This window comes from Artibeus jamaicensis, unplaced genomic scaffold (assembly GCF_021234435.1).
Source record: "Artibeus jamaicensis isolate MK-2021 breed Jamaican fruit bat unplaced genomic scaffold, CSHL_Jam_final contig_1016, whole genome shotgun sequence".
NCBI lineage: Eukaryota > Metazoa > Chordata > Mammalia > Chiroptera > Phyllostomidae > Artibeus > Artibeus jamaicensis.
The window spans coordinates 5,970,900-5,984,805 of record NW_026521195.1 but is presented as its reverse complement, the minus strand read 5'-3'; the positions used below and the strand labels follow the sequence as shown (position 1 = coordinate 5,984,805).

The 13,906-nt window shown below is 48.1% G+C and overlaps 1 protein-coding gene across 3 annotated transcripts in view; it reads right to left on the bottom strand.

Moving 5' to 3' along the window:
• AOAH (acyloxyacyl hydrolase) overlaps positions 1-13,906 on the bottom strand; it is a 131,079-nt gene that overhangs the window by 18,375 nt on the left and 98,798 nt on the right. For all 3 annotated transcript variants that reach the window (XM_053661628.1, XM_037126482.2, XM_053661630.1), the window contains 3 exons: positions 12,890-12,926; positions 12,053-12,127; positions 3,800-3,972 (listed from right to left, as the gene is read on the bottom strand). In XM_053661628.1, the coding sequence (XP_053517603.1) occupies positions 3,800-3,972; positions 12,053-12,127; positions 12,890-12,926 (285 nt within the window). The remainder of the gene's footprint in view (positions 1-3,799; positions 3,973-12,052; positions 12,128-12,889; positions 12,927-13,906) is intronic.

The following is a 13,906-nucleotide window of genomic DNA, read 5'->3' as shown; positions in this document are numbered from 1 at the left end:
GTAAAATGAAGGCGTTGTTGGTGTGTTGTGGCAGGGGTCCTTTGAGGAAGGCCCAGGCACACCCCCGACTGTAGCCAGCGGTCGCAGAAGCCTTGACCGGAATGTGACCCTGCGGGCAGCACCCGGGGTGCTTAGGGCTTGGAGCAGCGTCACTGACACTTAGCAATGTCACTGTGAGGATCTATATTCTGCTTTTCCCAGGGGGGTTGCCTTTGAGAACAAGAACTCCACCTTAGGGTGTGTCCTCTTTACCGTGACAAGGGACCTCTTGGGGTCTCAGACATATTTATGGAAAGACTGCCTTCCTCCTAGACTGTGTCTGAGAGTACTCGCCACTGGTCAAAGCCGGCCTTTCTCCAAAGGTCCTGAGGATGGCCCTGGCCAGATGGCTCGGTTGGTTGGAGCGTTGTTCTGGGCACCAAAAGTAGTGTGTTTGATCCCCAGCCAGGGTGTGTGTGGGAGGCAACCAACTGATACTGCTCTCTCACATCAACGTTTCTCTCTCCCCCTTCCTCTCCAAAACCAATAATACATATCCTCGAGTGAGGACTGAAAAAGAAAAAAAAGATCTTGAGTGTGTAGAATCCTAATGTGTGAGGCTTATTCTCTGGTAATTCCTCAAAAGACAATGCGTCCTCCTTGGGAATTTTGGTTCCCAGTGGAGACTGTGGGGCTGTCACAGTCCCAGGGCCAGGCAGTGACAGCGCAGTGACTCCCCCACAGGGCTGAAGCAGGCAGGTCCTGGGGGTTCACCTCTCCCTCCTCCCGGCAGGAGCGCCAGTGCTTGTCCTGGGCCTCCGCTGATCCGATGCTGTGGCATTTAACCTCATCTTCGCCGATGGTCAGGCTGTGTCCCTGCCTGTCCTACCGAGGCACGAGAGACTATTCCTGACCCAGGGGTAATTCCCCAGCCCCTTCCACTCCCTGAATTCTTTCCTAACCCTTACGGTGGGCTACCTGAGTAAGAGGATCCCCGTCATGTTTCTGGGCTCAAAGACAGGTAAATTGGAACACCCCCGTATTCGCTGGCACACCCTTTAGCACAAGGCCCTGGGAATCAGACGAGGGTTTTTTCTGCTATTAATTAAAATGAGAGCCATCCCAACCTAGGCAGAGCAGCCAAACCCAGAGGCTGGCCAAGCATTAACCGAGGAACAAAGATCCAAAGATGGGATTTGCAGCAGAAGCAGGCCAGAGAGAACAGGAGGGCGGCAGCCCTCCCTACAAGCCTCTCATATTAAGTGAGCTGTGCCCCTGCCAGAGGGGGAAGGGGCAAGCTGGTAAGTCCCGCCTACTCCCCCAGTCTGTGGACCAGGGACCCTGGTGCTTCATTGAGGAATTCATGCTTTATTTCCCATGGCAACCAGGCAGCGGGGATAATTTAGGAAATGAATAATAACTTAAAAACATTAAACACATTTTGGAGGGTTTTATCTTTCTCCCTAATTGGATTATTTCTTAAAAAAAACAAAGATTGTTTATATAGAACAAATTGGTTGCATCTTTTCTTTTTTCCTTGTTTAGGCAGTGAAATGCTGGTACGTGATTAGCAGTTAGAGAGCGGGCATCTGAGGGCAAGGCAACGCTGAGGGCGGAGTTTCTCAACCTTAGACCTTGTTGGCTGTGGGGGGCTGTCCTGGGTGTGGGTAGGGTGTTTAGGACCCTCCCTGAATTCTACCCAGTAAATGCTGGTGGCACCTCTCCCCCACCAGCTGTGATAATGGGTAGGGGTCGGATGTGCTGTCCCTGAATGAGAACTGGTGTGTCCCTTCCAAACTGCATGGAGTCACTGCTACATGCTGTGGTGAAGTCCAGGGGCCAGTGCGGCACACCTGAAAGGGTTGCTAGAGGCGGTTGAATGGGAGTTCATGGAAAGACACCGAAAAGTAAAGCCAGAAAACTCGGAGTCAAGTCCTTATGGGTAGGACACTGTGAGTCGGAAATGCGTCTTCTCTGCCCCCAGCTTTTCAGCCCCCAGCACTGCTGTGCCTGGGAGAGATTTAGGAATTCGAAAACACCTCTTGGGGGAACTGCAGTTTTCACAGCCGATGGCTCAAAGAGACATCTCGGCCCACCTGGTTGTCCTCCCTGTCTCCAAGGAGGCCCAGAATGGAGTCAAATTCTCCAATATGTAATCACATCATCTCTACAAGGCACGGTAGAAGCCACATAACCAGGAGGAACATGCTAGACGGCGTTTTCCTTGGATAACAATGGTATTTACGGCACATTTCCTAACCGCAGAGAAGATGACCTGAGTCTCATGCTTGAGAAGCCTGGAATGTGGGGGTCTGCTCTTGCCCTCCCTGGAGCCCATCAAGAGCTGGTAAAAGGCCCCCATCTTTTTCCTGGGCAGGGAGGGTAGGACTCCCTGAGGGAGGTATCGGGGGAGGGGGGATTGGCTTAAACCAGGGTGCAGGAAGGGGACGGAAGGAGATTGAAGAGACACAGAGAAGTTACATGTGCAAGGGCAAGAAAGCTCTCCTGAGGAGGCACCGAGGAATGAGTTTCTGGTTTCCCCTTCAAGTCGCTCGCCTGGCTCAGAAGAAGCTGCTGGGACCTCCAGCACACTTGACCTTGGGCTCGTGTAAGGGGGATGCTATCGCTGTACCAGGGAGGCCGTGGCCCCTTTAATGAAAGGCTGGCCTAGGTGCTATCAATATGGGGCTGAGCAAGGGCACCCCGCAGCCCCGAATTTTCTCTCATAACACTTACCATCCTCTGACGTGCTTTGGGAATCTTTTTACCACTGAACGAAGCCTTGTGCGGGCTGGGGTTTTTGACCATTATGTTCACTGTTGCCCAGGGCCTAGAGCAGTGCCTGGCACGTCACTGGCCCTCAATACGTTTTTGAAAAGGCATTCTCCTCCAAAGCACAGAAAGCAGAGCCGTGCTTCCCCCAGCTGACATTACAATGAAGCACGCAGCATTCGGTAAAGTGCCTACCCTCTCTGAGCCTTCCTTTGCTCATCTATTCAGTGGAAGGACTGAAAACGCCCATCTCACAGGGGTGTTTTCAGGATCCGCGTGGCAACCCTTCCTAATGTGGATTATTACTACCTTTCTGACATAATGTATCTGGAATGCTGCAGAGGCTATTAGACGTTTCTGGGGATCTCTGAAGCATTTCAGAGCCAAGGACTCCCAGGGAGTGACACAGTAGGGTGCCAAGTCCACTGAAGGACCGCAGTCGACACGATTTGATCTGGCCACCAGGGGGCACTCCCCATTGAGCGTCTGAGAAATTCTGCCCTTCCACTCCGGCAAGGCCTTCTGTCTCCCGTCTGCGCTTCATCGGCACATTTCCTGAGTTCACCTTCAGTTAAAGGGGTCTCCTGACTTCAACTCTTACCTTTCAATTTGTCTTACTTCTTCGTTAAATATTTCTGCCCTTCCTAGCTTTGGGTCTGGCCCCGCCCACCTTTGAATACTGACCTTTCGATCCTGCCCCTGGGGGTGCTCTCTTTCCTCATCTTTGATTCACGGATTTCGAAGGCCTTTGCGGCGTATTTCTATATGATGTGAACTATACATATTGGAACTATGTATTCACTGACATTGTTAAAGAGCAAAAGTAGCCCTGGCTGGTGTGGTTCGGTGGACTGAGCACTGGCTTGCAAACCAAAGGGTTGCCAATTTGAATCCCAGTCCGGGCACATGCCTGGGTTGCGGTCCCCAGTAGGGGGACACACCACACATTGATGCTTCTCTCCTTCCCTCCCTTCCCCTCTCTCTAAACATAACATAAAATAAAATCTTAAAAAGAAATTAAATAGTAAAAGCGGCTTCAAAGCAATACCAAGAGGGTGATATCTGTCATGCAGGTTATCCCAGAGAAAGGTCCCGTCTGGTAAGCCATATAGAAGAACGTGGCTGCCATTTGGCAGGTGGGACTTTAGATACTTCAGAGTCTCCATGACCTTGGAATAGAATTGTTCAGGTGTGGTCATTTTTGGGACTGGATCCATCTGCCTGTTGGGAAAAGAAACAGAAAATATCTTACCAGATGACAAAGATAGGTACATGCAAATTCTGAAGTTCGCCCCCAACCCCTACCCCAACACGTGGTGGTAATTGGTGCTATTTGAAAAATATTTCTGGCTTCCTGATTGCTGTGTGGTCGGGTGGGCCTTGTCAGTGGTCTGGTGCATGAGTTGTGAGAAGTGACATATGTCATGTTTGATGGTATGAGAGCCTCTAGAAAGCTCTGTTTCTTTGCTATGGATGTGAGCAATATTCTAGGCAGCAGTTACATCACCACTGATCCTGGAACAGAGTCACATGGTGACTTTTGATGGACGTATCTTGTGAGTGAGAAGTAAATATTTGTTGCTTTATGCTCCCGAGATTTTAGGGGCTGTTTGTTCCTGCAGCATAACCTCACCCATCCTAACTGATAGACACAGTGAATGGAGTCTGATATGGACTACTATTTGTTGGGTGCTTCAGGGTTGCGACTTGGCCTTTAACACTTTGCACCCGTGTTACAGTGTGGGAAATAGAATGTCACTGAGAAATGAAGTGGCATTATGTGCCCACAATACACCTTCTGATCAACCCTGAATTTGAACTTTCATGAATCTCCTGACCGACTGCTGCTTCAGGCTGTGCCCTGAGATGCTCCTGCCAGCAGGCGGTTCTGTGTTGCATCATGGCTTTTCTCTCCATGGTAGTGCTGGTGCTCTGTAGAATGTTTGAAATTTTAAATTATATTTTTCTTCTTGTTTCATAACAGGTAGTGAGCACAGAAAATGAAAGTTTTGTAAGTAGCTATAAAAGCATCAGTCTAAAAATCGAAGCGTTTAAGACCAAGACAGAAATCACAAGTAAGCTGAAAGAAATAAACTTTTAGTTTCAAGCAGGTATTTTTTGAGCTTAAGCTGGTTGACTATTTTTCATTTGATTTTGCAAAAAACAAAGTAAGGAAAGTATAAATGTCTTCTAGAAGTATTTTACTGATAGTTACATTTAAATTTCTTTCTTTCAAACTGTGTTTCAACGGCAAAGGGTAAAGAGAGATGCTAGAATATGTGTTGGCTTTAATCGGTAAACCTATTATTGTTCTTTTCTTTTTTTACGAAGTTGACTTTTATACACACAGGATCACCTCAAGTTCTATGACGATATTAACCTGCACTGAGCTGGTAACGTGAATTCACTAACATTCTCATTTGCCCACTAGGCTCTAAATGGCCTGATGTTAAATGCAATGAAACAATGATACATGTTGTTTTCTATTTGAGTCCTCAAATTTCAAACTTGTCGAATGACCCTAGAATGGGTGGAATAGCATCCCTCAGAATGTGATCGTATGTGGCAACAAGGTCTTTGCAGATGTAATTAGTTAAGACGAGGTCATATTGGATTTGGGTGGGCCTAAATCCAGTGCCTAGTGCCCTTGTAAGATGAGGAGAGGACACACAGACACGCACAGGGAAGAAGGCCTTGTGAATACTGAGGCAGAGACTGGAGTTTTGTGGCCATAAGCCAAGAAATGTGAGGGTTGCTGGGCACCCTGAAAGCAAGCAGAGACAAACAAGTCTTTTCCCCTCGACCCTTCAAGAGGGAGCAGGGCCCTGCCAAAACCTTGACTCCAGACTTCTGGCCTCCAGAGCTGTGCGAGGACACATTTTTCTTGTTTCATGTTACCCAGTTTGGGGGACTTTGTTACAGCAGCCCTCGGGAGCTTCATACAGATTCCAAACAGGAGGAAGTAGGCCCATTACTCACAGCCTGAACTCAAGGCCCGAGTCACGTGGGAGGAAGGGAGAGAACGGAGCCTGCGGGGACATCCACTGTTCTCTTTCAAGGGAGCTCCTAAACGAAGGGACCTTTTCAAAATGTGTCAAAATTTGAAGTAGACTTAACTCTTGACCTTGAAATTTTACTTTCAGGAAGGTGTCCTATAGTCAAATTCCAACAAATGTGCAAAAATGCACGTCTAAATGTACATACAAATTGCAGCATTGCTGGGAATAGTGTGAAACTGGGAAAAGTTACAAAGGCCACCTACCAAGCTGCAGCCCACCCATGCGGTGACGTGCTCCGTGGCCACGAAAACCAATGAAGGAGCTAGATAGAGGTGGTGGTCATGCATGATTCTGAATAAACTAGATGCCTCTGAATGAACTGTTCACTTCAAAATGTTTAATTTTACATTAGGCAAATTTCACCACAATACAATAAAAATATATATAAAAAGAATAAAATAAGGCATGCATTAGCATAGAAAGACCGCTACAAAGTATTGGTGACTGAAAAAAACAAATGGCAGAGTAGTAAGCATTATATTTCATTTCATGAGTATCAATAAATGTGTAAGTTAGAATTTCCATAGGAAAAAATCTGGCTGCAAATAGACTCTCATGATTGGTTAGCTTGTAGCATGGTAGTGAGGGTGGAGGGGAGTGATTATGGGAAAATGTTCACTTTCAAAGCTCTGTATTATCTGACATTTTCACAGCAGATGTTACTTTGTAATTAGAGAAAAATATATATAAAACAGATTTCCATATCATTTTCATCATCCTTTCTAAAGGGGAAAAACTGGACTCCACCTAAGTTTTAATGGGAGGGGCAGAAAACATTATTTTATGTCATTTCCCCTATATCTACTTCGCTATACCTATTTGGGAAGAACATCACTCTCCAAATTGCAGTAATCCAAGAGACAAGGCTGACCACAGGTAAGGGGATCCCAGGGACCAGTCTGTGGCCATGCAGAGCAAGAGGCAGAGTGAGCCTGGCGTTTCTGGGAAGCCCATGGGAAGTCAGCTGTACTTGGTGTTTGTGTTTCTAAACTATGGACTGGGTTGTTTGGACTAATAGGAAGGAAGGAGGGAAAAAAGGAAGGAAGAGAGGGAGAAAGGAAGGAAGGAAGGAAGGAAGGAAGGAAGGAAGGAAGGAAGGAAGGAAGGAAGGAAAGAAGGAAGGAAAGAAGGAAGGAAAGAAGGAAGGAAGAATCTTGTCCTGTTTGAACAAACCCCAGTATGTATTGAGTTGGCCAAAAAGTCCGTATGTTTTTTCCTGTAAAATAGAAGACACATTTTTCATTTTCACCAATGACTTTACTGATTTGAACATTTTGAGTAGATCAGCTAGTTCCCATGTGGCAGAAAGTTGATCATTCTCAATTAATGTCCCACTATCAGCTTCAGCTGGTCTACCCAGCCGTGGACCATCGTCCAGTGAGAAATCTCCAGCATGAAACTTCACAAACCACTTCTGACACATTTGATCAGTCCCAGCACCTTTTCCATACACTGCACAAGTCATCTTTTGCTTTTCAGTTGCATTTTTACCTTTCTTGAAATAATAAAGCATAATATGCCAAAAAATGTTGAGTATTTTCTTTAATATTAAAATGGCTACACAAAAATTCACCAATTTTGGTAAGTTTTTTTTAAACGTATGTTGATATGACAGCTGTCACAATACAATCCAACAAAATTGTTTCGAATGAAGTTAAAGACAACTAAGAGCTACTAGAGCCATTGTATGGAAAAAACTAAGCAAATTTTTGGCCAACTCAGTAGAACAGAATGCTAAGTTCACGTTTTATTTCCTCGGGACAAACTATTCTACTTTATGAATACTAGTCTCCGTACCCTGCACAAACAGCACTCAAAGGATTTGAGAAGAGGTTGCTTCTACCAATTGGGGGCAGAAGGCTGGGTGGGGCCTTGGCTTCATTTGCATATGCACAGAAGCTCTAGAGGCCCCTGCCTTTGCAGGGATCCCTCCTGCTGCCTTGCGGGTTTGTCCAGACCAGGAGAACCGGCCTGGAGTGACCAGGTGGGCTCGAAGTGGGACAGCAGGAGCGATATGAAAGCAGGCTGGGGGTCTGAGTCCTGTCCCTTGTCGCCAGGAAAGCCCCTGCATATTGCCTGATGACTTCTGCCTTCATGGTTTTGTTTTTGTTTGTTTTTTTCTGTTGCGGACACCACAGCACCGGCACAAAGCAATTATGCTGAGTGAAGTCTCTTCAGCCACATAAAGGCAAGATAATGAGGAGCAAGTCTCCCCGACCGTCTACTTAATGATTATTTTGTGATCAGAGACTCACCCTGATGATACACAAAGAATCTGAGCTAATTTGTACTCATGAAGAGGGCACCCCACAAACTGAGCAAGCAGGACCCCAAATGGCTGATTACTCAGGGAAATCGAATGGGAGCCTCTTGCGGCTGATGGGACGTCCTCGGGAGTCTCTGGGCCAGCGTGTGCAGCTGCATACCTGACACACTGGGTCGGGGAGATGTCTCACGTGCAGGGGCACAAGGGGCTAAGGGACAGGTGGTGGGCTCCCCTGCTGCATGTCACGGAAGGTGCCTGCTGACTCTGCCCTGAAAAGATATCCATGCCATTTTGACTGGGCACTCCTTCCTCTGGTGATTGCTGTGGGGTTTAGTTTTGTGTATTTCGGGGACCTAAGAGTCCCGGGGGTTTGGAAAATACCTCCTGGGCCTTCCCTGGTGTCCGAGGCCAAATGGGCTGAGCTGAGACTGTCTAACCCTTTCCAGCCCGGGTGTCCTGGCGCCCGTGTCAGGCCTGCTTTGTCACCCCAGGTTTGCCTGCCCACTCCAGTGCCCTGCGTCCCCCTCACACGCCAGCAAGCTTGGGCAGTCGCTCAAATGGAGAGGTGAGGGGTATGCCAAGCTTTCAGAAGAGAAATTTGAGAATCAGCCCGGGGGCCATGACGCTCACACCAGGGTGGGGGGGAAGGGAGTGAGACACTGGTGCCCACCTCAGCGCTCTCATGCCTGCCAGTAACACATGGTGGGCCCAGAACAGCCTACTCGGCCCTGGGGCAGCTCAGAGCCTGTCTCTGCCCTAATGAATCATGTCCGACCACACAGAACTCCTCCTGGCGTGGGAGCAGGGCCACGATTGTCCCTTGCTCTGGCAGGTCTCCAGATGGACTTTCTCCGGCTGGTGCCAGAGGGAGGTGCCCGCGTCAAGGAGGAGGGTGGCAGCCCCTGTGGGCGACACTGTGCAGGACCAGATGAGTGTGACCTAGCACTCAGACCTCACTTACACCAGCATGTGGGTTTTCCAACCCCCACCCCGCCCCCCACACCAGTGAGAGAACTAGCCTTTTTCTTCAGGCCAGCAAGTTGTCACTGCATCACTTACCTCCCACCCAGCCACTGGGAATGGGGCGGGGGCGTCTGCGCTCACACTAAAAATGCATGTGGCCTGCTGGGTGAGAAACCATTCCCTGGGCCATGGTGCCTTGACGGGGGAGGCTTGGAGAAAGAATCCTCTGAACACGGCCCTGTTCACCCCCTTTGTGGCTGGTTTCTATCATTTGATTGGGCGGAACGGGTTGTCTCTGGCAGTGCAGGCCCCTTGGGTCGGCCCCTCGCCTCGCTTCCTCCTCCTGCAGTGCTGATCAGCTAGCTGCCCAGGGAGGGAGTGGGGGGTGGGGTGGGTGGGTGCGGGGACTGGACTTGGAAGCATTTTCGTTGCAGACAAAAACTGCTTGAAGGCCAGGGGACAGACAACCTATGTGAGGTGGTCCTGGATCTCTATTAAGTAAAACATGTATGACTGATAATTTCTACATCCACCATGAAAAAGGGAACCCTGTCAACTTATGTGGCTAGTGGTAGATGCCTTTGTAATTCTATCACATTTCTAGTGTTTATAATGATCTTCTCAGTGCTGCTGTGTTGGGATGTTGCGGAATCACTGCCATCACCCTTTCTGATTAGAGGAACTGAAGGCCACTCTCTTTCCCCATCGCTGGCCCAGTCACTGCAGGATCTGCCGTTGCAGCTCACTCACATTTGCCCCGTGTCCGGGAATTCCTCTCTTCCTCTATCACCCACATTCTGTACCTGTTGGGGGCAGTGATCAGAAGTCCGGGGAGCTGGGTTAGCTTAGCCAGGTGGAGTAGAGTTTCAGTGAGAAACATAGGTTTGTCTGTGTTGCCTTGTTTCTTGAATTTCAGACACTAAAAGCTATCTTCCCACCATGACCTTCATTCACCGAACAAGAGTTCACTGAGCAACTGCGTGTACTCTGTCAGCAAGAGCAAGATGGCGTCATCATCAACCCGGGAAAGGAGAAGGTTCAGGTATCTCCAAACTTGTTTCGGGACAGACTTCTTATGCCACCCGTTCCTGGGATGAGTTTTTATGAAGTCACTTTGCTCGTTTTGGGTTATCCACTCCACTTCGACGTTCTGGCAGATGGGGCGGTACAGTTGCCATCTGTCTTTATTTTTCTAACCCCTCCACAGGACGTAGCAAAGTGGGCACCACAGGGACATCCCACACTGCCAGCTCTGTTATTTTACCCAAATGCTTGCTGCTTCTCTGCCCAGATGCTGGTGGGGGGTGGGGAGGGTTGGCACACATCTCTGGCTGATAGCTGCCTGCCCTTGGCTCTTTGGAAAAGTTTGCAAAGTGGGCCTGGCTGGGAGGGCCTCTGGGTAAGCAGATTCTGCTGAAAAAGGGCAGTTGCAGGGCTTTGGGTCTCGGAGCCACAGCCTCTTCCTGCAGGTGTCCTGCACTCAGTATAACTAGTCTGCCCTCTGGGCCCTCCAGCAGACCACGATGCATAGGCTGGAGGGGCACCAGCTGATGTGACCGCAGGTTTGCTCTGGTTCATGATGGGGCTGGAGGCTGAGGCTCATTGCTTCTCCTTCTAGAAGCAGCCTGAGGTCAGGGATGGTGGCCCCATTGCCAGTGTGTCCCAGAGCTGGCACATTGCAGGTGCCCGATACCTACTTTTAAGAGGGAATGCATAAAGGAAAGCAAACAGGGGGAGTGTGAACTGTAGGAAAGAGTTTAGAAGTTCACTGGTGAACCTCATTTGGCTCTCAACTTGGCTGCTCAATGCTCAATGGCAGGATAAGCAAGTTCCCTCATTTTGCAGAACCTTAGTTTCCTTATCTGTAAAATGGGGACATCATACTTGTCTCTTGAGGCTGCTGCAGGGGTGAGATGATATAGCGAGTGGTGTGGCTCTGGGCTCACGGCAGGTTTAGGGGCTGTTTGCTCTTTACTGGCAAGTCCCAGGTGATTCCTTACAGGGGCTGGGACTTGGATCCCCAGTACGTAGCTGGGGCAGAACTGGGGTTCTAGGGAGAGTGGTAAACCAGCATAGGGATTGCCAAAGCAGGGTCTGGGACATAAGCATTTCTGGGTCAAAGTGTGGTATCCCCTGCCCTGAATTTACTGCACTTAGTAGGTCTATACCTCCCTCACCATAAGAGTTCTAGGCTCTCGTGGAGGTGTCCAGGAGGGCAAACACTTCAACAACAGGAACTGGAGCAGGAAGCCAAGGCCGGGCCCTGAGCAGGAATCTCTACTCCTAGCTCCGCTTAGGGCGGAGCCCAGCTCTGTCATTAATTGGTTAATTAGGTCTGTCATGTCACCTCCTTGGATTTACCGTTTTCTAAAATGGAGATCTGGTGTCATTTTTTTCTTTTTGGCCATGATCACAGGACAGATGACATTTATATATGCAGCATACTCTTAGGGGCAGGCACAGATTTTGAGAAATCTTCCGAGATGTTGTGAGGGGGATGAAGTCATTCAACATTTTGAAATCTCTACTGATATTAGCGGGTTAGCAAAGCGACTTTCTTCTATGGGCCACGGGTGTAAACAGGATTGGCTGTGAAGCATGTGTAGTTTCTTTGCAAATGCTCAAAATCTGTGGTGTCTCTACCACGTGTGTGTGTGTATGCGAGAATACTCGAGGGAAAGCTGTTCTCGGGGGTAGCTGTGATTCTGCCTTATCTTATTTAAAGAAGTCGTGAGTCTCAGTCTTGGATTCTTGGCTAGTACAAGCATATTTCCAGTGACATAAGTCAGAGCTGATCTGACGTACCTATTTGCTGTGAATCAGAGCAAAGAACTAATGGATGAATGGTGTTTGAAAGGGTCTTTCAGCTTTGTGGGTTGCTTCTGTTGATTTCACACGTGTCTAGGGCTTGCAAAGATAGAGACATTTAATTCAACAGCAGGCTGGTGGAGTGGAAGAAAAAGGGAAACCCAGAGTCAAAGAACTTTCAAAACAGTCTTTCTTAATAACTCACCCATTGCAGACATCATTTCCAATCATGGCATAGATGACAATGGCGGGCTGGTCCAACAGGGGGTTCCTAGACAAACTGAGAAGCCACAGTTGGAATCTGAGTGTCAAAACTTAGAAACCTAGCTTTGTAGCCAACGTCACAGGCTGGGCCTGTGAAAGAATCTTTGAATGCTGCCCTGCCCCCGGGGAATTTTTGCTATTTTTCTTTCATTCTAGTTATCACCATTCCAACTTCTCCCTTTCTTCTCTATAACCTTTAGTCTACTTCCTGTTAGGGAAAGACCCCGTAAATGTATAATATTGAAGAGTGGAATGAAGTGTCCAGCAGGGGGACACACCACCATTTCCTGGCATCTTTTACAGCCTTTGTTGTCAACACACACAGGTGAGTTACTTGGGTTCCTTTTGTCCAGGTTCATAAGACATCCTGTGGGCCTACAGTCAAATTAAAAAATTCAAGGGTCCCCCAAGGTTTTCGTTCTGGGCATCCAGGGCTGTGCTTCTGAATTTTAGGACCAACGTGAGCACAGAATTTTTTCCTCATTCTTAAGCAAGAATACGGAATAATCCTTTTTGTCTTTTTCAGACACCTTAGACAGATCTAAGTTTCACCTTCTTTTTATGTGTTTTTATGATCCTTCCTGAAGGACGTACATGCAGAGTAGCACTGCCAGTGCTCACTGACCCAGGAAGGGCTAATGTCCAGTGTTTTCACAGTGGCTAACAGCCCACCGATGCCCAGTGCAAGTGATGACAGGGTGACAATGGAGTTTTCATACATTTTTAGAAATGAGAAGCTCCATGGAAAAATAACTTCTTATGTCCCTCTTCCACTTACCTTTTTATAAATCCCTCCAGGTTTTGGGAAGATGCACCTGAGTAATAAAAATTGAGAAAATAATTACTGTTGGTGAGTTCAGTGCAGCACAGTGAGCAGGAGGGCCTGGTTGTCTGAAGCCATGGAAGAGGCGTGATCGTGCAGTCAGAGGTCACCTGCACCCTTGTGCTGATGGAGATAATGTTGCCCTGGAACTCTCCTTGGTGGGTCTCATGTTTTCTGGGCATTATATTAACATAACTCTGAAGTCTTTGTATTTATAGGTCTCAAGACATTTTCTAACATGAATGGGTAGACTTGGTGATAGGTGTAAGAAAAAGGTGTACATCTAGCACCAGGGAGAGAAACTACCCAGAAGATCAAGGAATGAATTGAGGGATGAGAGGAAGCGTAAAAAGGATCCTTTGAGATGTACGGATCTCCCCAAAGAGCCTCAGGGAAGCATCGGCTAGTATCCCTGCCCATTCCTGAGGCCCCTCCTGCTGGCTGGCCTGTGCCAGGTTCAGATTGTAGAGCTGATGTATTGTTTCAACTCCTGCAATGACATGTACGCCCATCCTGCCCCCATCCCTGTTACCACCTGTAATATATCTCTTATAGGAAAGTCGTAGTTATTGAGTCCTCATGTTATATTAGACACTCTGTTAAGCACTTTATATTACTAGTTCATCAAGGCCTTAGCACAGCTGCGTGAGGTAGGCACACTAGTAGCCCCACTTTATAGATGAGAAAACAGAGGCTCACTTAAGTGACTTGCCCAAAGCCATGTAACTAATAACGTGTGGAACTGCGATACAAACCCTGTCCCTTCTGCTTGCCAGGCAGAGCTCTGGCTCCCTGGGGGACATTGCTTCTACAGGGTGGGGGTCCAGAAAGAGTAAACCCATGCAGGTATTTTTTGTCCCTTGGAGGCTGATCTTCCGTAATAAATGAATAATTCTCAGGTAGGAGGTGCCACTCCAGGGACAAGGAAGGTTGATCTGTAACTGCCAGGCACGGAAGGCTGGGTGGCAGGTG